At 42.3% G+C, this 26,278-nt stretch overlaps 1 protein-coding gene across 1 annotated transcript in view; it reads right to left on the bottom strand.

Moving 5' to 3' along the window:
* Positions 1-6,887: 6,887 nt before the first annotated feature.
* RNF157 (ring finger protein 157) overlaps positions 6,888-26,278 on the bottom strand; it is a 66,013-nt gene continuing 46,622 nt past the window's right edge. Inside the window, exons 17-19 of the mRNA XM_015414440.1 lie at positions 20,507-20,617; positions 12,611-12,651; positions 6,888-7,157 (exon numbers count right to left, since the gene is read on the bottom strand). Of these exons, the coding sequence (XP_015269926.1) occupies positions 12,611-12,651; positions 20,507-20,617 (152 nt within the window). The 3' untranslated portion in view covers positions 6,888-7,157. The remainder of the gene's footprint in view (positions 7,158-12,610; positions 12,652-20,506; positions 20,618-26,278) is intronic.

The following is a 26,278-nucleotide window of genomic DNA, read 5'->3' as shown; positions in this document are numbered from 1 at the left end:
TGGCGTCCCCCCGCGTCCCACCCAAATGACCCCTGATTATCTTAATTTTTTATCTGAATCTAAATTTTATTCTTATGAATTATTTAAATACTAGTGGAATACAGAATAAAATATTGAAACTATAATCAATAACTTTGTCACCTTTAATATGATATTCTGATAATTCCAAAACTAAAAATAAAATAAGTTAATTATTCCCATAGTATGAGTAATAAGTTTGCCATTTCTGCTGAAATACTGTGGGATTTTTTATGTTTTCTACCCCTGGATGGGGAGACCCTTGTAGACTCAGACCCCTGTCTGGCTTCCTGCATCGTCTCCCTAAACTCATTTCTCATTTCTAACTTTAGCCATTGCAGTAGGTTAGATTTTGCTTCCTCCCCAGTCAAGTCCACATTCTGCATCTCCAGGGACTATTGGGAGGACAGGGAGATAAATACACAGGTAGCTCAAGGTCACTAATTGGGTTCCCTTTCATCTGGGAAACAGAAGATGGGTCAGATTTTTCAGCCATTTTGTAGCACTGGCACCTGGGGTAAAGTGAAAGAAAAATTCTTACATGAGGAAAGGGACAGACAAAATGGCCACCGCTAATTTCCCACCCATTCCAGAGTCCTCCTCGTGCTGTAGCCCGTTCCCTTTCAGGGGTCCATTTTAAGTGGGACTTGCAATTATTCTGCTGGAGTACTCCCCGCAGAGAGCAGGTTTGGGGAACTTTCCTCCCTTCTAATGGACAGGAAGAAGGGGTAGAAGAGGGGAATGCGGGGTGGGTTTCCCTCCCCCTTTAATCTTCCTTATCTAATAGACTCCAATGAAACTGGGGGGGTCTCTCTGTCAGCCTCCCCAAGTCGCCCAACTCTTCCCTTAACCACTGGGTGCCTATCAAGGTTGTGTTGGGTGAGGCTCCTGGCTGGCTGACTCCTGTCTCCACCACCTGAGCCAGGATCTTCATGGACAGGAAATACAGGGTTTTTTACTTCATATAATTCATACATCTTTTGCAATCATTCTATTTTGGAAAACTTTTCAATAGTGCTAACTATAGTTTGGCTATTAGCCAACATTTTTAACTTGCATGAAATACTTTTCCAGGTGGTTCTAATCAGCTGAACATACCCTGGCAGCATCTCTGGTATGAATCCCCCTGCCATTTGTATAGAAAATAAAATGCCCTGAATTACAGTAATTAAGTAGTTTGTACAAACAAGGTTGCTGAATCAGATTGGAGAACTAGTGACCAGTAGTTAATCACAGACAATTTGTCTTCTATTGGTGTAGTGTAGGGAACCATAATAAATTCTAGAACTGATATGAGCTTGAATGATGAAATCCAAATTTAAATTTGCCAAATTTCAAGGCAGAAATTCAAAAATTCTCAATATTTAAATTTTAAAACAACGTTTTTTCAATGTAAATGTTTGGATTTTTAAAAAGCAAAAGTTCATCTGCCTATGTGGCAAGACTAGAATTTAGCTTTATACAAATCTTCTCTATGCATCTCTTCTCTTTAAACTTTTCCTTATTTATGTAATTGCTAAGTCATGTGTAAGCTACAAGTCCCTTTCTCTGGATTACAGGCTGGTATTTGACTCTTGCGTGCCATCTCCTGATTCTAAAGCATCATTACAACTCTCCAACAATTCAACAGTGTTCCAGTGGCTTTAAATATAATCACAAATGGCAGGATTTGTGGACTTACATTTTGTGGGATCCTGAAGCTTGAACTGTTTATGAGGGGCCCTTCTCAATCAGCAACAATAGGGCAACATCCAACAAGGTCCAAAGGGTCCAAAGAGCTCAAATTGCAAAGAACAGGGTGGTGGGGTGGAGACCTTGAAAATGGGCCATACAGTGAGCCTCTTCCAACCAGCAATGAGTTCTGGGTAACTGCTGTTATCTTCTTCAGTGGGGTTGTTCCAGGGGAGAGATCCCCAAAATTCTTTTTAAAAATTTAACCACTACATCTCATATTTTGATTAAAATGGCTGTACTGGCCTTATGAAATGGGTATTAGAGCATATTCTAAGGTGAATATCACACAGCCTTATTTTAATAACAAACACTTTTAAAAATTCCATCAATTTTATTGAAAAATGCACTCATTAAAAAAAAAAGTTCCTTCATGGCCCCTCCAAGATTAGGGGTCCTGAAGCTTAAGCTTCATTAGTTTCATAGTAGATCCACCCCTGTAGGCCGTCACACTTCCCATGTTTCTTATTCAAAGCCAGCAGGCACATTGATCAGAGTGTATCTTACAACTGGTTCTCTTCTAGTTTGCATTAACTGACACCTTGTGTGTATGAGTGCTGTGGTGTACCCACATGCACAACTGCCACAATATCCAGCTATTTTGAAAGCCACCACTGCCATTCAGTTGTGACAGATAGCCCTGTGCAGTTGCAATGGGGTTGTGTGAGCTGTTATGATGTGTAAATGGCATTACAAAAAAAGTTTGAAGAGATAACTTAATTTTGACTGTATTACTCAGGGGTGGAGGCAATCTGTTGTTATGTCCTTCCATGCCAATATGTCCGTTGCTGTTTGTCCATTCTTTATTATTCATCTATTTCTTTCATCTTTTTTGCACCATTGCACAAAATTGAGCACATCTGTGGCTACAATACGGTTTCAGTCTCTCAGGATTGATAATGCCATTGCATATTTATACCCTTTAATTTTTCCCCCTGGAAAATAAGACAAATGAATTTGATGTCCTTATATGCTGGCCATATACTTGGGACTGCAGTATTTCAAGACAGCCCCCACCCATATAGAATGGCCATCCCTCCTATTCAAATGTCTAAGTATAACTGATTAACTACTCATAATTGATAAAACACTTAAAAAGAGAATTAACAACATTCTTTGTTGGTCTTAAAGGTGCCACTAGACTCTAACTTAGTTCTATTCTTTGAAACATGGAAGAAACCATCCCCTTCTTTTCTTTACCTGATCTATCACTGGTCCACTGTATCACTGATTTCTGTAATGCTTATTGGTTCAGTCAAAATGGCTTAGGAAAAACTATTAATTCTTTATGGAGAGCTCTCTGCCTAGTCTAATGTAATATCTACATTTCTATTATACTAGGCAAGGAATACTCCATAAGTAATAGCTAAAATAAACAAGGAGTCTTGTAGCACCTTAGATCAACAACATGTTGTTCCAGCATAATATGAATATGCTGTTATGGGTTAGAGACCACTTCTACAGATGTAATGCATGGATTCTCACTATGCAGATATTTATGTAGGAGGTGATAGAAAGGGGGGGGGGGTGACAAGCATCAGGGTTAAGGGACCAAGAAATGCAGGAAGTACAAAGCACAGCATAGTGAGGATCCACTCATTGCATCTGAAGTAGTGGGCTCTAGTCCACATAGTCCACAGAAGTATATGCTGACATAAAACAAGACTATTTCTGGTGCAGATTAACTAATATGACTACCCCTATGGAAAATGTAGCTGTTAAAGAAGGAAGCAGGCAGGCAATATACCAGTCCTGTCCTAAACACAACACCCCCCCCCCCGAATTTATTTTACAGCTACTCATCAAAATTGAGTTTTAAATCAGTAAGGCAACTAACAGCAGCCCCTCTTGTCCCTTCTCCTCAGTAGTTTCGACAAAGCAAATAAAATTAAACATTGCCCTTTGCAATTCACATAACAAAAACACAGATTTCCCCCCAGCAACCATGCCCAAAGTCAATTCAGACAGCAATGCTTATCCCTTCGTAATTCACTCTTTATTCACTCTTTAAAGAGTCATGCAGTAATAAATACATATTGCATCATTGCCATAGAGGTGTACACAAGTTTTGCCTAGAGGGCTCCATCTCTTTCACATGGGGTACAGCCCCCAAAAAATAAGGTCTGGGAACTCTTGAGTGGGCTTAAACTGCCTCCCTGCTCAATGGCCAGCTTCAAAATGAAGTGTTCTAGATGTAATCCTTTTGTATCTGGCAAGCTCTCTCAATGTCAAGGAGCCACTAGAAGTCTGAACTTCTACTGTTGCTTTCTGCCATGCCACAGAGTGAGTAAAAAAAGGACATAAGAGGAAGGATATATTTCATATGGCTTTGCTGGGATGTACTTCCTTACTCCCGAGGAAGAGTCCCAAACATGTCAAGTACCAATATTACAGTTTTTCAAGAACTCCTAGAACACACAGCAATACCTTTCTTCACTGAAATAATTGGGAGTACTCAGTAAAATAAACACTAAACTATTATTCCCACTATTCTTATCATATCTCAGTCTCAGGCCTTTCCTCCACATATTGTTCTGTATGTGGACAACAAACTGTTGAAAATATTGAAATGAGCTATGCCTCATAAAAGCTCATGATAAAATAAAATGGGTTAGTCTTTAAGGTGCTACTGGACTCCTGTGCAATTCTACCTACTTAAAATACTGGGGAAAATTTGAAAAAAAGCACTTCGATTCAGTTTATTCATAGCTGACGTTCATAATGTAAGTCATCGAAGTGCTCACTACCCCCTCAAAGTGCTTGGGAGGACTCAGAGATCACAAACATTTCAAGAGCCTCCATGCTGAATGCTTCTCAGTGTGTTAATTAATAATTGGAAGGTTGTAGCTAAAGTCTCTTGGGCTGTTTTTCCATAGTGATCAGTTGGGTATTGTAAGGCTTGAGACAGAGCTGTTTTTAAATAGAAAGTTGAACATGAGTACACAGTGGGAATTATTGAACTTGGTATGTCCAGTTATCCCAGTCACCTTTTTGTACAGTTTTGAAAAAAAAAAATCTGTTTAACCAGAAAAAGATGGTGGTTGGACCCCCCCCCCCAACAACAACAACAACCTCAAATGCATACACACAGTATGGGAAGCAAAGACCCCCTCACTCTATTTTCAGTTATCTTAAAAACTAATATCTTATATCCAGCCAAAGTCAGTTCCCTGTGTTTTCACTAAACATTCTTCCTGCTTTACAAGATAATGAAATAGTGAAGGAAATGGTAATGATGTGGTTTTTGAGAAGATAACGTGTACACATGCTTGTGTTGTTTGATCACATATGGTAAGGTGATGTGGAATGACCCAAGAGGATTTGAGTCTTCACCTTTGAAGACTCCTGCCTGTTAATGCAAATCTAGGCAATATCTGACCCACCCTCTCCTTCTTGAGGGCCAAGAGTCCATTTAGAAACAGGAAAAAAACTAGTGCTCCCTGTGGAGATTTACCTTCCAAGGTCTAATGACCCATGGCATACTCCTTGATCTTCTCATTAAAGATAGAGGCAAAGATTCAAGTAAAATTCCTCTCTGCCATTATGTGAGCCTTCTCACTAAATAAACAGTGAAGCAGACCTAAATTATTACGTGGCTATATTATTAATTTTTCTCTATAATAAAACCAAAGAACTGAAAATGCACAGTAGTGGAGGAGGATATAGCTAGCCCTAGCTGACAAAATAATCTAACCTTTAGGATTTGCAGATGTGCCCCTTCCCACCAAATTTGTCTATATGCACAGATTCTATCTTCCTCTCTGAACTGACCTGTCTACCAGCAATCACACCAAATTTCCAGAATGACAAAGCCCTGCTGATTTTAGTATAGATATTTCCAAATAGCTTTTCAAGGAGACTGTACTGGTGCTTTAACACACTGCTGGTCTGAGGTATGATACAAAGATGAAATTGTTAGGAGCTAGATGCAGCAGATGGGCCCCAACCAAAGGCAAAATGCCACTACTGGGATTGCTTGCTAAAATGGCTATAAACCAGCATGTCACCAAGACAACTATCCTAATATGGCTGTAGAGTGAACAAACCTGTAACCAAGACTGTGCTTCTGGGGCTCTTATCATTATGCTAGAGCAGGGGTCTTGTTGTAGAAAAAGAGCTGCCGGAGCTCATTAGCATAACTCATTAGCATAACTTATTTGCATATGCCACGCCCCCTGACATCACCGGAAGTGACAGAAGGCCACACCCCCTGACATCACCGGAAGTGTGTCAGAAGGCCCGGCTACTTATCCTCCTGCTTCATCCTCATTCCCAAACGGAATGAGGATCGAAGCAGAGGGCGGGGTAAAGAAGGGGGCGGGGCTTCACCACGTGACCGCCCCGCCCCCTAGAGGTTCTCTTCCGGAGCTCCGTACCTGAGAGCTCCCCCCCGACTAGAGCCCTGTGCTAGAGTTCTCATTGCCAGGCATGCAGTGGTACAAGGGACACTCTGCCAGGCCAGGTGCCTACTATGTCTTTCTTCCATACTACAAGTGTTTAGATGTTCCTTATTTTTATTCAATATCCTCTGTACAACTCTGTGGAGCATAACATTATGTCCTTATTTTTATGGCCTTGAAAAACTCCACTGAACACACACTACACATCTCTCAAATGGTTTGTGGCTCTACTCGCACAAATTTGAAAGGCATCGCTATCACTATAGCAGGGCAGCAAAGGAGCTTGTTTCTTCTGCTGCCAGTTACTGCACACATTATAAGGTGCCACAGGCGTATTTTTCCACTGCGTATAAATCAGACAGGGAGGAATGAGCAATTCAGGGTTTGTGCTGCATAGCTTCGCCAATAGTAGCTTCTCTGCTGTGCATGTAATATTATTACAGGTGCACATTCTACATGCACCTGTTTTAAAACATGGATGGAGCAACATTTATTCATATCTAAAAGAGGAAGAACAGTATTATGGCAATCACCAAAAGAACCTTTGGCTGTGCCATAAAGACAGAGATCAAGAGGCAGAAGGGAAGGCTGAAGTGACAAGATATTAGAAGATAAAGAATGGGAGTGGATGAAGGTACCAGCCATTAAATCCAACTTAGTCATTGAGTCTTTCTAAAAATTCAAGTGAACACAGACTAAAATACATGAGGAATTTGAATCAATCAATAGGGATGCTAGGTTACAATGTTGTTGTTTTAAAAAAATCACGTTGTGCCGTGTTTGACAATGTTAATGCCCACACCTTTGCTGTTTCATAGTTTTAGGGGGGAAACGTGTTTAGAGAGGTGATTTTCCCTCTCGGGACAATGTGACATCATAAAGGGCACAGAGGTCCCAGCATGCACTGCATATCTTCATCATGTTCCTGGTTCATAGTGCTGGCAGACAGATGATGCCTCCAGGTCTGGCTGTGATTCAGAAGAACATTATCATCTGATGTCTGGATACCTAAGAAGAAAAGGCAACTATTACAGAGAAGAAAAGCAATGAACAATTTGGTTCATCCCAAGTATATGGGAAAGGAATTTTTATAATGGAATTAGTACAGACACATAAGGCAACAAGAGCTGTCAGACTGGTTCTTAATAATGTAGGTTTGGCTTTTAATAGGACTCATTTTAGGGCCAAATTTTTACAAAGTTAAAATGCAATTTTGGATCCACTTCCAACATGGCCACCAATTGATTCAAAGCCTTAAACAAATGCATTTACAAATGCTTTTGTGTTTTTCCATACATGCTCACAATGAATGGGGTTCAAAAGCCTTTTTACTGGCATGTGCAAATTCAGTATACACCTCCATTGAGCCCTGATTTTTAAAGGTTGCCTTGTCATGTTGCCACTTATTACAAAGATGCACCTGAAATTTGGTACCACCATTAAAAAAACAACAACTTTGCATTCTGCTATCGATATTAAAATATACCCAGAGAGAGCTTGGCTGTGTTGTTGTTTTTTTCCTGTCAGAAGATGTATATTTTATTCATTTTAGAAAAACAGCCACATCCTCCAAGTGTCTTAAAAAACTGGATCTCTCTACCAAAATAAATAGCTGTTGCTAACATATTTGCTCTGACGAATTGGCTAGTATGAGCAGTAATATCCTTTATGGAAAACGACTGCTCACTCTAAGTAGTCTCAAAGCAGCTTAAAATCACCTTCCCTTCCTCTCCCCACAACAGTCACCTTGTGAGGTAGGTGGGGCTGAGAGAGTTCTGAGAGTACTGTGACTGGCCCAAGGTCACCCAGCAGGCTTCATGTGGAGGAGTGAGGAATCAAACCCAGTTCTCCATATTGAGCAGCGGACTCTAATCTGGAGAACTGGGTTTTATTTCTCACTCCTTCACATGAAGTCAGCTGGGTGACCTTGGGCCAGTCACAGTACTCTCAGAACTCCCTCAGCCCCACCTACCTCACAAGGTGAATGTTGTGGGGAGACGAAGGGAAAGTGATTGTAAGCTGCTTTGAGACTCCGTAGGATAGAGAATTTAGGTGATCTAGAAAAACCAGCTCTGGGTACAAAGTATTTTCCCATTTTTCAAGAAGAAAAAAATGTCTTATGGACATTTACTACCCAAAGTGGTAGCATGCCCAATAGTAAAACAGAACAGTCAGTAAAATAAACCACTCTAATCAAAATGGCTAAAATGAGAGGAAAGGGAAGAAATCTAGATTCTAAATGATCGAGAACAATCATGTTATCAGATCACCAAACATTGGTAACTAAAATTTCCATGACAATGATTTGAAGTATGCAAGACAAAATTCAGGAAATATTCTCAGTCTGAGACAGAACAAAATGAAAGATATATTTCAGAAACATTTGCTGTCAAACTAGGTAAAGGTTTCCCTTGCTTGAAAGCCAGGGTCTAGGGGGTGCTCATCTCTATTTCCAAGCCGAAGAGCCAGCGTTGCCCAAAGACTTCTCCGTGGTCATGTGGCCAGCATGACTAAATGCCAAGGTGCGCAGAACGCTGTTACTTTCCCACTGAAGTGGTACCTACTTGCAGTTTCTTGCTTTCAAACTGCTAGGTTGGCAAGAGCTGGGGTCAGAGACGGGAGCTCACTCCGTCACGTGGCACTAGGGTCTCAAACTGCTGAGCTAGACCTTCCAGTCTGCAGCTCAGTGTCTTAACCTCTGAGCCACCACAGCCCCTACTAGAGCATAAAACTACCGATAAGAAAAGATCTGCTGGCTGACACATGCTAATACAAACATTTCCCCTCGCTCTTCAGACCCTTGCCACAAATACATTTTAGAGTACAATTATACTCATGCAAGGAATTATTCTGTAACAATTTATAAGAGATAGTAGAGGCAGAGAAGATAGCTGTTCGCTCTTCTTTCCTTCCAATATCTGTCTGATCTTTCCAAGATCATTTTCTGCACATGTATCAGAGCACAGAAACACACATGCTCAGAATGGTCCTGTAACTTACTTTTTTTAAAAAAAGGCTTCCTCAAAATAAGGCGGGGGAAAAAGTAGTGTGACATCACAAACAAATATCCTGAGAGAAGCCCACAACACTTGAGCAGTGAAATTCTATACCACAGTTGTAACAACAATGATGCACTGATGGAAGCACGTTCAGGTACAAACCTTGTGCTTTGGTTTGGGTAAGTGTGACATTCCTGCACTGATGGACTCTGATGAGAGTGATTGGATGACTGATGTTGATAAATGTTACTTAGGAGACAACTTTGTACACTGCATCAGCTGAAAAAAGCGAAGGCAAGCATGCAATACTTAGTACTAAACTTTATCAAGGTGGCTATCATGTTAGCAACTTCGTTAATGCTTTCGATATATAGTTTAATTTCTATCACAGGATATGTTGTGATGAAAATCAGCAGGGTTTTATTTTCCTGTGTGAATTTTTCGTATTTACAATGACCACTGATTTTAGCATATAAAAATGCACAAAAAATTGATGGTACTGACAGTGGTTTAAAAAGGGTTCAGCGCAGGTATGTCTGCACTATTGCTTGCTGGTACTTTCCCTACTCTGACTTTATTTGAAAATGTACCTCTAGAATTTAAAAAATACCCCCATAAAGTGTCAAGTGTGCAGAATGATGTGGAGTTTACTAGAATTAAAACAGGGTTGCACTTACCTCTAACTGCTGTTCATCAAGTGGTCTTCTGTGCAGGCACACATGGGACTACATGATTGCAGGCCAGCCATAGAGAGGAGCTTCCAAGCTTTTCTGAAGAATCTTCTAGGCTCTGGAGTGTTCCCCTTCCCCTTTGTCTGTAGGGATCCCTTTTCCTGCCCAAAGGGTCACATGACAAAGGCGGGCCAAGTACTCATTCTTCCCTCAGTTCCCTTTGCTGCCGCGAGAAGGCCCATACATTTTTTGGTAGCCCACAGTGGGGAAAGGAGGGAGGGAAGTGCGCCTGCACAGAAGACCAATTGATGAACAGCGGTTACAGGTAAGTGCAACCCTGTTTTCGTCTATGTGGCTTCTCTGCAGTCCCACATGGGATAACAGCAAGGAGGAGGGTGTGGGCTGATTAACGGAAGATTGTTTGTAACACCACTTTTCCCACTGCAGCTTCACTACTGGAGTCCACCTCCATCGAGTAGTGTTTAACAAATTTTGAGGGAGTGGACCACGCCATTGCCTTGCAGATGTCCTCCAGGGCAAGTCTGGCATGAAAGGCTGCTGAAGATGCCTGAGCCCATGTTGAGTGAGCTTTTAGTGGCATGGGGCAAGAGACCTTAGCTTTGTTGTAAACGGTTCTAATTGCTGAGATCACCCAGCAAGAGTGTGACTGCACTGATGTAGCTGTCCCCTTGTTCGGTTCTCTGAAACATATAAATACGTTTCTGACCTTCCTGAACTCTTTATGTTCTTTTTAAATAAAAAAGGAGTGCCCTCCTAACATCTAGGTCGAATCTGCATTTGTCTTTCCCACCGGTGTCCCAGCCTTCTGACTCCATCTTCAAAAAAACCGTCTATATTTGCTTTCATTTTCAAACTTCAACTGCATGAGTACACTGTTGCATGTTTGCATATGTTTATTGCCCTCTCGTGGTGGCTCCATTGTAATTGCGCCTCCGCACTGCTTTAAATGAATCTTCTCCAAACAACATTCAAACAAGCATAGAGAAAGACGGCGTCACAGAAGCACAAAACTAATTAAAAAATGCAAATGCAGATTCGACCTTTAGTGTATGTAGTGTTTGTTCCAATTCTGATGTTGGGGACGGGAAGAATACTTGGATCCCCACGGGGGTCCGGAGCGCCCAGGGCTTTCCCCCAAAGCGTGACTTTGAGTCTTGCTGCTCTGCCTTTGTGTGCCTTAAGAGTAAGGTGTCTGCAAGCTGGGCACAGGGCTGTATTGTATAGGAGGCAAGAATAATAATAATAATCATTCTGTGCCATTGTTGCTCCGCACTCCCCGTATTTCTTAAAAAGAGCCATTCTACCGATTTGTAGGTCAAAATTATTCAGAATACTCAGTGGAAAAAACCCTCTTTTGTTAGTCCTGAGGACCCACAGTGCAGCTAGATAGAAGCACTTTCTCTCTTCACAGCGGCAAGAACAGAAGAAGAAGAAGGTAAGGAGGAGGAGAAGGGATTGGATTTATACCCCACCCTTCACTCAGAGCAGCTTATAAACTCCTTTCCCTTCCCCTCCCCACAACAGACACACTGTGAGGTTGGTGGGGCTGAGAGAGCTCTGAGAGAACTGCTTGTGAGAGAACAGCTCTTGTCAGAACGATGGCTTGCTGAAGGGAGGGAAGGAGTACTTGCCCCACCTCTGTCACATGACCCTTTGGGTGGGAAAAGGGATCCCTATAGACAGAGGGGAGGGGGAACACTCCAGAGCCTAGAAGCTTCTTCAGAAAAGCTTGGAAGCTCCTCTCCGTGGCTGGCCTGCAATCATACAGTCCCCTTTGAGACTGCACAGAAGCCATGAAGATGAAAGTACCTTGCATGTGTCCACACAACTCCTATAACATTCCTTGCGCATTCAAATTATCTAAATGCCTTGGACAAATAAAAGAATGCTGTGATCCAATGAAGCCCCTTAATATACCTAAGAGGATTTGTTTTATAGTCGGAAGGTGACAGCCAGCCACACCAGTTCACAAATCAGTTGAACTACTCTTCTATTTGGTTTGCTGGTCTTTTCAAGGTCAGTAGGCCCAAACATTAGATCTCTGTGTAGTCATTTATTTCCTAAGTCATTTACACCAGCAATTTTCAGCCCATGGTTTGGGACCCTTGGATGTGTCGCAAGCCCCTTATGAAGTAGCTATATTTGTTTTGCTGCTTTTTGGAAGGGTCTACTGTTAGTATACATGCTTAGAGAGCAAAGGTGCCATACCTCCAACAACTCCTTGCACACATGCTGGAAAATTGGCAGGGTGCTGAGACAAGGTCACTCAACAACGCAGAGGATTCCTCCATGGCTCTAATGCTTGACTTGCTTCTCATTATTGTACAAGCCATGGTGCTCAGCTTGAGCATCCTGTACACAGCTTTCTTCATCTACTTTCCCGTCGACATCTTGCCACTACTGAGGTCCTAACTCTGGCTCCCCTTCATCCTGTCATGTGCACAACATTGTTTTCTTGCTGCTTAATGGGTTCTATGCTGTTATTTAGGTTTAAAGGTGGGTCTTGTGTCTGGAACATTTGAAGACCACTGGTTTACGCCACTGAGTTCAGGGAAGCCCTTCTGTAGGTATGTTTCTGTACAAGTGGTAAAAATGACTATTCTGTGCCCTTGTCAAGGCACTATTGACTAAGAGAGAAGATGCCTTTTCCTTCATCCAAAGAATGGGGGCAACTGGACATATCAGGGGGGGGAAAGGAAATTATACTGCAAAATGGAAGTTAGATTTGTACAGAGGGAGTGAGAAAGAGAGAACTTCACATGCCTCGTACCTATTCCTCAATGTTTATGGGACAGGACTCCGGAACTGCAGCTGTTTAGTAGAGAAGACCAAAAGCAAATGGTGAACGAGAGAAAAGACAGACACGACAAATGCATATGCATACAACAGAGAAAGGGGGGAAAGTACAACCAAAACAAATGTTTGCTATGCTGTGCCTCTTCACTACTTTAGCTTTTGCATAGATGCCTTTGTGTTGCAACACTTTAAGGATAATGTTCCAAATGAGTTGCAGTTTTCCAGAGAGTCCAGTCAGGATGACTGGGGTGACTGTAGTGTAGTGGAACCCAGCTCCTAGATGTCTATAAGGAGTATGCGGTGGAGAATCCATTCAAGACAAGAGTATTTTTATTCCATAGACCATCTCTCCTATCTCATGTTCTTTAGACATGTCAGTAAGAAATGCATGTTCAAGGAAAGGTATGGTATTACATAGTAAACTAATACTTTATGATCCAATGGTCTTGGGAACGATATAAACTATATAAAGACACTCATATTCCTCACAGACATCAGTAGCCTTGACTACAATTTGATGACCCAGAGTGTCACAGAATTCATTTATGCACTAAGAATGGAACCAACAAATTATAGGAGAAGGTTCCAAGGTAGATAAATGTGGCCCCACCCCTCACACAGACAGTGATGTGACAGTGTAAACGGTTGGAGGGGACTGCTATAAGATCAAGATGGAACACATAATCCCATCCTGTTCTTTTTGTACTCATGTTATTTTTAATTGGCTGGAATAGCTTATAACTGGAACCCGCTCTTACGCTCAGCACACATCCAGCTTCCTTTATTTTTCAGATTTATACCCCATGTTTTAAAGACACTTCCAGCAATGATGAAACCAAACAATAGTGTCTGCATTTTAAATCACTAAGCTTTAACTTATGCTAAAGTAAATTAAAATTAAGGTTACCCCCTACAACATACCTGGCAATTTTAACCCACATTCAATATTTGACATAGGACAACTTCTGTCTCTCTCTCTCTCTCTGTTTAACACCCGTGTTAAAGCAGAAGCCAGGGGTTTTTCTGTCCAGCCACAACAGCTTCTGGACGCTGATAGTGGCATAGCTTGGTAACTATGTCAGAGGATTCTACGTTAGTAATGTCCCCCAAGACAGTCTGCTTGCAAATGGGAGACCCCCTTTCTTAAAAGCAAAATACATAGGGTGGTACAACACATACTTCTTTGCCTACTGCTGGGTACTAAAAGAACATGATTTGGCCCTCGTGACAATTGCAATTCCCTGCCAGCAGGACAGTCTGCAGCAGAGGAAACCAAGACAGTCACTGCTGATTATCCAAGTCATCAAGCCAGTTCATTTTCAGATTACCATTTGGCAAGTCATACCTTCACTTAGGGCTGCTTCTCATGTTACTACGTCCACTTGGGTACACATGCACACAACAAATCATGTAAAATATGAGTGGTACATGGTGCACGGCATTAACGTTTAAAACCATCTCTGCCTATTTTGCATCCTGACATATGTACCCAAGTGAGTGTGGCCTTGATTCTCCTCCTCATCTTCCTTTCCAGAATACATCACACGGCCATTGGCTTACCTTACTTACCTTTGTACCTATTCACGTGCTAAAGAAAGAGATAACTCAAAGAGACTGAAGACCCCCCAAAAAACAGGGCAAGATGTCATAGGATTACCCCTCAATTTAAATCATATATCTACTAAAGGTTACTGAAACAGGAGCTCAGACTTTAGAGTGAAGAAAATGGAGTGTGAGGGAAACTAGAGGACAACTTTAGAAATGCACCTCTGCTGATACAACAGCCATACAATGTGTTCTTCCAGCCGTACAATAAAATCACATGCATCTGTGAGACAGGCAGCTCAGAAAGCCATTTTCCAATCTGCTGTACATATAGCTTGTGTTGCACTAAATACACATTTTATCGTGTCTGGCTATAAAGCAAGGAATGGATTTGCAAAGGGATGTACCACAGGCTGTGCAGCTAAGGGAAGATCTTTTGGATCTGCTTTGCATGAACATAATGAGCTGTCATGGATTTGCAAGAGATTTCTGTAAGAAGCAAAGCCACCCAAAGGATATAATTAGTCAAACAAGGTACCCAAATCTTGTGTGGGTCATCTGGTTTCTTCCACTGGGGCTTCTTAATGTCCAACTTTCATATAGCTCAAATACTGCAGGCAACACCGCGGAATATTTCTTGTGCATAAACAGATACAACAGAGATAGTGTGTGATAAATGTATTGACATCCAGTGCAATTCCTGTCTTTAGCCCAGGTCCTATTTCCACTCTCGCCTCCACTAAGTATACACAAGAATAGGCTTTACTAGAAGACATTTGGAGAAACCTCTTCCACAGCCTTCCATTTCTATCATTAAGCAGTGAACTAAGGTACAAGAAAGCACACGCCAAACAACTTTACTAGCAAAACAGTGGCAAAATATCATTAGCTAGTTCTTTACTAGCAAATCAGTGTCTTGTAGCAAGAGGAGATGTTTCAAGAGGTGATGCAACTGGTGCACTTCTTCTGACATTGCACCACTGACAGAGAACAGGTCCAGAGACATATTTTTCCTTTTCCTACTATGACGGGGTATGAGGGCCCCCCCCCCCCCGAAAAGTAATGTTAGGGACACTTATCTGCAATAAGGGATATGCAGTTTTATGAAATGAAATGTTTCCAAAATGCTTACATCATGTGCTCATACCCTAGCAGTTTTGTGCTTGGTTTTTAAATTTTAAAGCAGAGACATGGGGTGATTTCCCACAAGCGCTGCTCCGCGCTCACTCCTCCCTTTTTGCCCCGGTGGTACGTGTCAATTTCACACAAGCTGCTGCGCGACCACATTTTGCCCCAAAGCTTCGTGCGATTTCCCCCGCGTCTACTCAATCCTGTTTTTTGAGGATTGAGTAGACGCGGGGGAAATTGCACAAAGCAAAATGTGGCCGCGCAGCAGCTTGTGTGAAATTGACACGTACCATCGGGGCAAAAAGGGAGGAGAGCGGAGCAGCGCTTGTGGGAAATCACCCTTGGCCTAAGAATGCATACATGCCTGTACTTCGCTTTTGTTAAAAAAGGTTATTTTAACCAGCTTGCTCTGGTGCATAGGCTCAAGATATGGTTCACGTTTCTTTCTTATTCAAAGCATGCTTTTCACTTGGTGCCATGCTATCAGAAAGAGGCTCAATTTCATTTCGGGTTGCACATACCCACGCTTAGCTTCTTTCTCATTTTTGGCAGATTTCTGCTAACTGCTCAGAAACCTGATGCTGTATTTGAAACATGCCTTTCCACTTTTCAACATGCATTGTGTCCCCTAGGGGTGACTTTATTGTATAGAAAGAGTGGCAGTGAGCCTCAGTTCTGATTTCTCAGCTCCCAAGTACTGAAAAGCTTCAAGAGGTTGGAAAATCTGTTTCAATGATTTATTCAGCACAAAGCTTGAGTCCGGTGGCACTTTTAAGACTAACAAAATTTAATTCTGGTTATAAGCTTTCGTGTGCATGCACACTTCTTCAAATACATGGAAACAATTTTCTTCAAGCCTTACATATAGGTAGGGGTTAGTTGCCAGGAAGGGCTACTACAAGATGCATAAGTAACTGGGCAATAAGTATAGCTGAGATGGGATTAAAACCGTTGGTAAGACCTGTGAATGGCAGCAAATTAGCATACAAATACAAGAGTTAACAAACAGACCTGAGAACTAAGTCTGAGCCCAGTGACACCTCTAAGATCAACAAAGTTCAATTCTGGGTATAAGTGAGAACCGAGTGCCATAGCATGTATAGTGAGATAAGAACCCGATATCTCTGTTACGCCTCTGTTACGCTATTGTCCCGAGTCTTGTAATAACTTGTAATTCAGCAGTCTCCCATTCCAATCTGTTTCCGAAATTCCTTTGCAGTAAAACAGCTACTTTGAGGTCCCCCACTGAATGCCCTGGGAGGCTGAAGTGTTCTCCTACAGGTTTCTCAGTTTTGTGACTCTTGATGTCGGATTTGTGTCCATTTTTCTTTGGCATAGGGTTTGACCTGTTTGCCCTATGTAGAGAACTGTCATTATCCAGTAGAGGTTGTAAGTCATTGTACTGTTTTGAGCTGAGAGCTGTATGTGACTATTAGTGGTGTTCTGTTATTGTCTCTTCTGGGCCTGTCTTGCAACAGGTTTTCTCTGGGGACCATTCTGGCTTTGTTAATCTGTTTCTTGACTTCATCAGGTGGATACTTTCGTTCCAAAAAGGTTTGTTGTATATCCCTCCAGTGAGAATATCTGTCTGTAGGACTGGAGCAGATGCGGCTGTAGAGTAGCGCCTGGCTGTAGGAGGACATCTCATCCTCCCAGGGCACTTTGTTTTACTGCAAAGGAATTTCAGAAACAGATTGGAATGGGAGATTGCTGTATTACAAGTTATTACAACACTCAGGACAATGGAACCCCCAGCCTTAACCAGAGATATTGGGTTCTTATCTCACTACACATGCTAAGTCACTCAGTTCTCATTTATACCCAGAATTAGCTTTGTTGGTCTTAAAGGTGCCACTGGACTCAAACTTAGTTCTCGCATCTGTTGTTAGCTCTTTTATTATCTCTGTGTTAATTTGCTGCTATTCAGAGACTTTACCAACAGTGCTATTCCAATCTCAGCAGCACTTATACATCTTGACTCTTATTACCACTTCCTGGCAACTACCCCCCCACCTATATGTAACACTTGAGGAAATCTGTTTCAGTGGATTTGAAGAAGTGTGCTCTTGCTCTTTTCTACTGCTACAGACAGACTAACACATGCTAAGTTTCTCAGTTATCGCTTATACCCAGAACTGAACTTTGTTGGTCTTATTGATGCCACTGGACTCAGACTTAGTTCTCACGTCTGTTTGTTAACTCTTGTATTTGTATGCTAATTTGCTGCCATTCACAGGTCTTACCAATTGTTCTAATCCAATTTCAGCTACACTTATCAACCAGTTACTTATGCATCTTGACTCTAACTAGCCCTTCCTGGCAACTAACTGCCCCACCCTCTCTCTACCTATATCAGTAGAAAAGAGTAAGAGTCCAGTAGTACCTTAAATACTAGGAAAATTTGAGGTAGGGTATGAGCCTTTGTGAGTCACTGCTCACTTCTGTCACTATATCTGAAGAAGTGAGCAGTGATTCACAAAAGCTCATACCCTACCACAACTTTTGTTAGTCTTTAAGGTGCTACTGGACTCTTGCTCTTTTCTACTGCTACAGACAGACTAACAAGGCTATTCATCTTGACCTATTTCTACTGATATGTAAGGCTTGAGGAAAACTGTGCCTATGTATCTCAAGAACTGTGCATGCACACAAAAACTTATACCCAGAATTAAACTTTGTTGATCTTAAAGGTTCCACTGGACTCAAACTTTGATCTATTGCTTCAGACTAACCCAGTTACCCACCTGAATCAATCATTTATTCAGTCACCCTCTAATGCAATCTGTAGCCAACCTATCCCAAGGCTGGCACGGGAAAACAGCTCTAGGGATTGGTTTACCTTATTTGTTTGGTTATGACAGAAATAGAAAGAATTCCTAGTTTAAAAGAATGCAAGGGGTCATGGATACACACTGAACTGGGATTAAATCAAGGCATTTGGTTAGGAAAATGCCCAACTTTGGCTTTTCATACGAACACACATCATTTGGAGACACCAAGAGTACAAAGACAGAAACTGGTGCTCTATTTATACCTAATTGCTCCAACTAACTTTGCATGTGGCTACTCTTAAATGACTCCTGCTCCAGGCCAACACGGCTACCCACCTGAATTTGTTACTATTCTTACGTGATCTCTTATCTACTGCCACATATGCAATCCCACAGGAAAGCCTGAATTCACTGCAGAATTTCCCAAGCGGAATAAATTATAAAATGGACAGGATGATTTAGCAGAGGAAGAGGGCTAGCTTGCTGACATCTGTGTAAGGAGAAGTGTGCCGGGGTGGTAAATAGCTTTCCTCCTCAATAGCAGTGAACAAGACCAAAAAGGAAGATTCTTACAGATATCTCAAGTTTACAGCCTGGAAGCTTTGGGGAAAGTAAGATAAGCAGGTAATGGGTTGCTATGGTTTTACAAGTGACACAAATTTACCAACAGGGGTGATGGGTCTGATATGTCATTGTTTCAAAGATCTGTGGCACAACCCAGAGAAGATTAGGACTGAAACAATGGGAGCGAAGCATACAAGATAAAGTGCAGCAGAAGTTTGCGATGCCATATCTTCTCTGGATGTTACCCATGAAATGCAATCTATGCCAATGGGACTTGTAGAGAATTTTACCCACGGTTTCCAGCAATGGAATCAAAGCCACCAATTCTTCTAAGGTCAAAATGTCCATCTATAAAAATGACAACATTGCATCTCATCTAGACCCATAGAGAACAGTTGGTAAAATTGCAACCATTAAACAACAGGGAGAGATAGGAAGGATGGAAGCACGAGTTAACAAAACTGTGCTGGCTTAGAGTGAACATGAACTTTCACATTGATGAAATCTGGTTGGAGGTGGGAGAAGATCAATGAGAAAGGAAAGACAAAAATGCAACACACCCAGGGTTAGTAACACACTTAGCTGGAGGTGAAATACCAGGGGCTCAGTTGAAGGCTATTAAATGGGGCTGTAGCTAGATTAAAGAATAAAGCCTAAAGGTCATTTGCATTGTACATTAACTAGAAGTAATGTAGGATTAGAGGGAATGGCTGGGTTTTATGTTGGTACAGAAACAGGGATCTTGCCTGGCTTGCCACTTTGGCATGAATCTGAAAGGATGTCGTAGGTGTTAAAAACATAATCTTCTGGGAGAAGAAACATGGGAGGTCCCTTTGGCAAAGACACAACTAAACCATTTCCACAGACCTCACTAGGGACTGGCAATTTATTCTACCATTCTTAATCTTGTTTGGGGAGAAATTTGTAGTCTGGAATCAGGCTAGGATCTGAAAGCAAGCCCTGTCTTTATATCATTCAGATAAGGACATGTCTAAACTTCAAACTTAAATTGCTTTCTTCTAAGAAATCATGGTAACTACAATTCTGTGATGGAGTGCTAGGGCCCTCATGGTTATTGAACGGGACTCAATGAGTTACATCCAACTTGAGAAGAGTTGGCCTCAGCCAGTATGGTGTAATGTTACAGTGCTGGTCTAGAACTGGAAAGACCTGAGTTTTGAGTCTCAATCAGCCATGAAACTCGCTGGGTGACCTTGGGCCAATCACTTATTCTTCCCCTCAACTACTTCACAGGGTTGTTGAAAGGACAAAATGGAGAAGGGAAGAACCATACAAGCCACCTCCTGTGAGGAAAGACAGGATAAAAATGTATAGCCAGGAAATATAGATCTTTCTCTTGGCATGTGATTAATTTTTTATCATAAAGAGGGGGAAATTGGGGAGGGGAAAAGAAAATATGAGAGTGAGAAAGAAAGGGGAGGGGGAGTCCAGAGAAGAACATGTACAGTATAAATTAGAAGTGGATCCCATGTTGCAGGCTGGAGTCAAAAGAAATTCTAAGGGAGAATGTTGTGTACCCTCAGGAAAAACAAGTCACAGTTCCCAGGGTTCTTTGGAGAAAGTCACATTAAAAATTCTCCTAGAAGCTGGGAAACCTGCAATTTATTTCTACACTGTGTAATGTAGAGTAGTTAGGGAAGAGGCTGTGGCTTAAGATGTCAGAAAGGGGCCATAACTAAGCACCCTTCTTGTTGTTTACTGCTAAATGCTATATAACTGTACATATACACACATGTTATGTGCTGCTTGCTGTCAGGCAGGTGACAGGGTGGGGGGCATGAAAGTTTCCCCTCCCACCTCCCTATACCCACAAAGTTCATGTTCAGCAGACTGCCACTCACCAGGTAAGCAGGCCTCAGAGCACAGCTTATTGTCCAGAGCTTTCACGCTTGCGTTGCCAATGTCATTGTTATTGTCACACTCCATACCTAAGAATGCGCCTGTCCTTTGGCCTGTAAGGGAGTTAATGTAGTTAGAGAGGGGATGGGGCTTCGTTTTAGTTTTTTTTCCCTTGCTAAAGTAATGGAAAAATACAACAGTTCATTATCAGGATTGGGGTGGAAAACACCTCTCTGCAAAAGCCAACAGGTAGAGTGTGGACAATAAGGCATTAGATTGCGATAATCTGCATTAAGCCATCCTGACTTGTTTCCTCAACCACCTCCATTTTCATCCTTATTTCAAGACATCTTTTGGGGTTTATTTGTTTTTTTGGCCAATGAGAAAGATATATGGAATACGGCAAGAAATTTTACCATGTCTGTAGGGACAATAAGCAAGCAGGCAAAAAAGTGACGTATAAGAACATCAGGGGAATCCTATATATATAATTGCCGTACATATTGGCACTTTCCGGCTCTCCCATTGGCTGTGTTGTGCACTCCATCAGCCATTGGCCAGTCAACCGCCACTCAAGAGTACTTGCGTGCCATGGGCTGGCAATGCTCCCTCTAAGCTGTGGAGTCTTGTGGGTAAAAATTCTACTTCATGAGCTACTGGCATTAAAGTTGTGAGTGAGCGATTTGGCTACTGCATAAATTAGTTTGCTCTGGAGCCATCCTTCCTGAGCTAAGACAAAAAATGAGTGAACCGGAGGCTAAAAAGCTGTGAACTGGCTACTGAGGTGGGCCTCCGGCTGTCAAGCCATTCTCTTCTCATCCTGCTGTGGGGCTAACTTTTCCCTCAGTGGCTGCTGCTAGGCAACCAAGCTTAGTTCTGTCAGTAAAAAGGTAAAGGCAGGAGGCCCTTTCCAGGCCTCCTTTGGCATTTGTGAAGAACTCATTGGGGCCAGTCCTGACTAGGGTTGCCAGCTCCAGGTTGGGAAATTCCTGGAGATTTCGTGGTGGAGCCTACAGAAGCCAGAGTTTGGGGAGGGGAGAGGCCTCAGCTGAATATAATGCCATAGAGTCCACCCTCCAAAGTAGTTATTTTCGCAAGGGGGGAGAGAGATCTGTTGTCTGAAGTTCAGTTGTGATACCCAGCGATCTTCAGGCTCCACCTGGAGGTTGGTTACACTAGCTGTACCAGTTAGAGCTTCAGAGCAGGGTCTGCAAGACCCAGGTTCTTGCTGTGGAAGCTGAGTGGGTGATTTTGGACCAGTCACAGACTTTCAGCCTAACCTACCTCACAGGGTTGTTGTGCAGATCAAAAGGGAGAGAGGAGAATGATGTAAGCTGCTTTGGTCTCCACTGTGGAGAAAGACTGTACTTTTCCTCCTGGGGAACTACTGGTGCCAATCTCCAGGTGAGGGCTGGAGATCACTCAGAATTAAAGCTGCTCTCCAGATGGCAGAGATCAGCTTCCCTGGAAAAAAATGGCTGCTTTGCAGGGTGTACTCTGTATCATTATACCCTGCTGAGGTCGCTTCCCCCCCCTGCTTGGGTCCCCTCTGAGGAAGAGAAAGACTGTACTTTTCCTCCTGGGGAACTACTGGTGCCAATCTCCAGGTGAGGGCTGGAGATCACTCAGAATTAAAGCTGCTCTCCAGATGGCAGAGATCAGCTTCCCTGGAAAAAATGGCTGCTTTGCAGGGTGTACTCTGTATCATTATACCCTGCTGAGGTCGCTTCCCCCCCCTGCTTGGGTCCCCTCTGAGGAAGAGAAAGACTGTACTTTTCCTATAAAGAAGCTCCAGGTGTGTGTGGGGGAGATGGAAAGCTGAAGTCAGAGGGGCAGATAAAGGTAGGCTGATGGTTGGCTGGGATGGAGCTAGGGTTACCAACTCCAGGTTGTGAAATTCCTGGAGATTTGAGGGGTGGAGCCTGGAGAGGGTGGGGTTTGAGGAAGGGTGGGACCTCAGACAGGTACAATGCCATAGACTCCACCCTCCAAACCAGCCATTTCCTCCTGGGGAACCACTGCTGCCAATCTCCAGGTGAGGGCTGGAGATCACTCAGAATTAAAGCTGCTCTCCAGATGGCAGAGATCAGCTTCCCTGGAAAAAATGGCTGCTTTGCAGGGTGTACTCTGTATCATTATACCCTGCTGAGGTGGCCCTCCCATGACAGCCAGTGTGACATAGCAGTTAGCACTTCAGAGCAAGGTATGCCAGATCCAGGTTCTTCCTTTGGAAGCTGATTGGGTGATTTCAGACCACTCACAGACTTTCAGCCTAACCTACCTCACAGGGTTGTTGTGCAAATCAAAACGGGGAGAGGGGAAGGATGTGAGTTGCTTTGGTCCCCACTGTGAATAAAGACTGTACTTTTCCTAGGTAGAGGCTGCAGGAAGGGGGAAGGAGATGTAAACCTGAAGTCAGAGGGGTAGACAATGGTACGTTGATGGTTGGCTGTGAAGGAGATAGGGTTGCCACCTCCAGACTGGGAAATTACTGGAGATATGAGGGGTGGAGCCTGGAGAGGGTGGGGTTTGAGGAGGGATGGATCCTCAGACAGGTACAATGCCATAGATTTCACCCTCCAAACTAGCCATTTCCTCCTGGGGAACCATCATTGCCAATCTCCAGGGGAGGGCTGGAGATCACTCAGAATTGCAACTGCTCTTCAGATGGCAGAGATAAGTTCCCCTGCTGAGGTCACTACAGCAAATTGACGCTGAGTGCCCAAGGCCAGGGCACCCACCCAGAGCTTCTTTCTAGAGCTTGTTGTCTTTATTTCCACAATGGGCCTTATTCCTAGTATTGCAATAATAGCTTGTGAGTATTTCCAGCTCATATTACTGCAGATCTCTGGTCAGTATGTAAACCTATGGATATTACATGCTGATAACTCACACCCTTTTCCTAATTTAATGACCTAATAAACTGTTACCTCACTACCCAAGCAACACAACAAAAATCTCACACTGTTGCAAAAAGAAAACATAATTAACATTAAGTACTGTTGGGCATATCCACACTATACCCTTAAAACAACTGAATTGTCACTCCCTCCCATCAGGGAACTCTGGGAGTTTTAGTTCTGTGTGCAGATGCTAGGGATTTCTAATAAAGTTCTCAACACCATTATGAAAGCATAATTCCCGGGATTCTTTGGTGCATTCCATGACAGTTTTATTGGTACAAAACCTATACAACTGTAATGTTTCTTATGGGATCCTCTAGACATAATAGCTACTAAACAGAAACCACAATTGTCTTCTGTTTCATTTTTCATGCTGCTTTGTTAACATCTAAAATGATTGCTCATACATCTCCTCATACAACTACTGTCTAAGTAATTTCAGATTTCCCCACATTTTTAGATTGAATGAGACAGCTACAGCAACTTAAGTGTACGTTTAAGAATGGCCCTCTTTACTTTCTGTAGTGATCAATAAAATTCACAGGTAACACTTTCCAGATTACTCCAGTTGTGAAAATGTTCTAACCTAATAAACAATGGTGTTTATTTTAGCAAGACATGGTTCTACAGAAAGAAATTCCTTGCAGCACTTTGCATTAGTATTTCTGGTTAATTTTTCTAAATATAATGTGGGGGTTTTAAAAACCACAAAATAGAGCCATACACATAGACAATGAAGCAATATGTGGGACTTAGCCTCAGAAGAATTAAAAGGAATGTTGCCATTTAATTCAAGTGTCAAGCAAAGCTCTTACAATAGCAAGTCTGCTTAAAAAGGGGGGGAAAGGCTGAGAAAGAAGATCTTCAGCACATATATGCAAACTCACTGAGGCACTGAAAGGTTTTTTTAAAAAACTTTTTTTAATAGCCAGTTTGATATAGTGGTTATAGCCAACTTATCTGGGAGAACCGGGTTTGATTCCCCACTCCTCCACTTGCAGCTGCTGGATGACCTTGGGCAAGCCATAGTTCTGGCACAGCTGTTCTTGAAAAAGAGCAGTTTCTGTCAGAGCTCTCTCAGCCGCACCTACCTCACAGGGTGTCTGTTTGGGGAGGGGAAGGGAAAGGAGTTTGTAAGCCGCTCTGAGACTCCTTTGGGTAGTGAAGGGCGGGTTATAAATCCAATCTCTTCCTCTCTTCTTCTTCTAAAATAAACCATGTCTCCATAACGTCATCTGGTCAACATCCCTGTCATCCTTGAAGACTGGCAATGGACTGAAACATCAAATCTGACATTCTTGAACAAGAGCTGTGTGGATGTTTCTTTCCATTATGCTTTCAAGAGTCAATCCATTATCTTAATTCCAAAATAAAATATTTTTTTATGGCAACGGAATCACTCAAAACATTGGGATTGATGGTTAAGAAACAAAACTGATATGCAATCAAGTGCTTGAGCTTAACTAGTTTATGGATTAGGCTGCTGAATGTGTGCTGAAGTATTTTGCTGGATGTAGGAGGTAAGCATGCAAACCACTAAAATTCCAGCAGTGCAGATGGCACTGAAGCAGAAGCACCAGCCATGAAGGGGCAGAGGATCAGGGAGAAAGAAATAGATTGGCATTTGCTGACCCATGGAAAGGTATCTCTTTGAACAGGGACATCACACCTTACCTAAAAATGTATTAGTTACCTGGTAGCTGTATACAGATGGAATAAATTCTTGGAAGGAAGATAAAACCAATCAGTAAGCCTCCCTATGAACCTGGCTACCACAGAGCTCAATAAAAGTGCAGCTTACCCTTGTTATTGGTAAGTTTGTCCATTTTTCCTGGAGGTTTTAAGCTAAACCTATGTTAAGGAATAGTAGCATGAAACAAGAATGGGCAAACTAGTTAGCCCTTATGCACAAATCTGGAAGGAGAATGCTGCAGGTAATCTGTATGTTTAATTGACAAACATGCTTTTTCAATGCCAACTTCCATCTCTCCTATCAGAGTCTCCCAGCTACAAGTAATCCTGTCCCCACTGGAAAAGCATATAATTTGCTTTTTGCATATAACTGCATATAAAAGAAATCCGGGGTCTATTCATTCTGAACTAACATGGGGAGGAGTTGAGGAGGGAAAGGAGAAAAGCTTTCACAAGGCTGTTCTACCAATCACAATTGCTTCCACAAGGACACTGACAGTGAAGGGGAAATCTGACTGGTTTACTATCCTCATCTTAGAATAGCAGCAAGCACCAAGGCACTCCATAAATTATGGGCATAATATACATGTCATAAAAGCTGGTGCTTAACCCAATCCTGTCCTCTGTTTCTCTGCTTTAAATCAGCTCTCCAAGTTGCTTTCCTTTCTGTGGACTTCCAGACATGTATTTGAATTCTGCCTGGGGTGTGTGTGTGTGATTGTAAGTGCAAACACGCTATTTGGGAGCAATTTGACACTTAGAAGTGGCAGCTAAAGTATTAAACATGCATCCATTCACCTCAGACCCCTCTCGTGAAGCTGCCGTTCCCTTTAAGAAGCAGCTATTGGGCATTTGCTATGTACATGTGTATGCAATGTGTCACTGGCTCTAGGAAGCCCAGAAGAGAACCACACAATCTCTAAGAAATAATAGTGACAGAACACTGTAGCTGGGGCATAAGCTTGCCAAGGGGAATTTCATCTTTGGAAAGACTGCAGTCCAAGGCAAAATGTCAGGAAGAAATAATATCCCAAAAAATTGAGTGTAGCTTAGACAGGCTCTCAATTTCTTACAACCAACTCCCTAACCCCTATTCTTGGATAAGAAATGGAATGACAAAAGAAAGGAAGCAAGAGAGAACAAACAGGTACAAGTCTTAAAATGACAGAAAACTGTTGT

Source organism: Gekko japonicus, unplaced genomic scaffold, assembly GCF_001447785.1.
Source record: "Gekko japonicus isolate JY-2015 unplaced genomic scaffold, Gekko_japonicus_V1.1 scaffold277, whole genome shotgun sequence".
NCBI lineage: Eukaryota > Metazoa > Chordata > Lepidosauria > Squamata > Gekkonidae > Gekko > Gekko japonicus.
The sequence above is the reverse complement of the archived record's forward strand: the minus strand, read 5'-3'. Positions and strand labels throughout refer to the sequence as shown.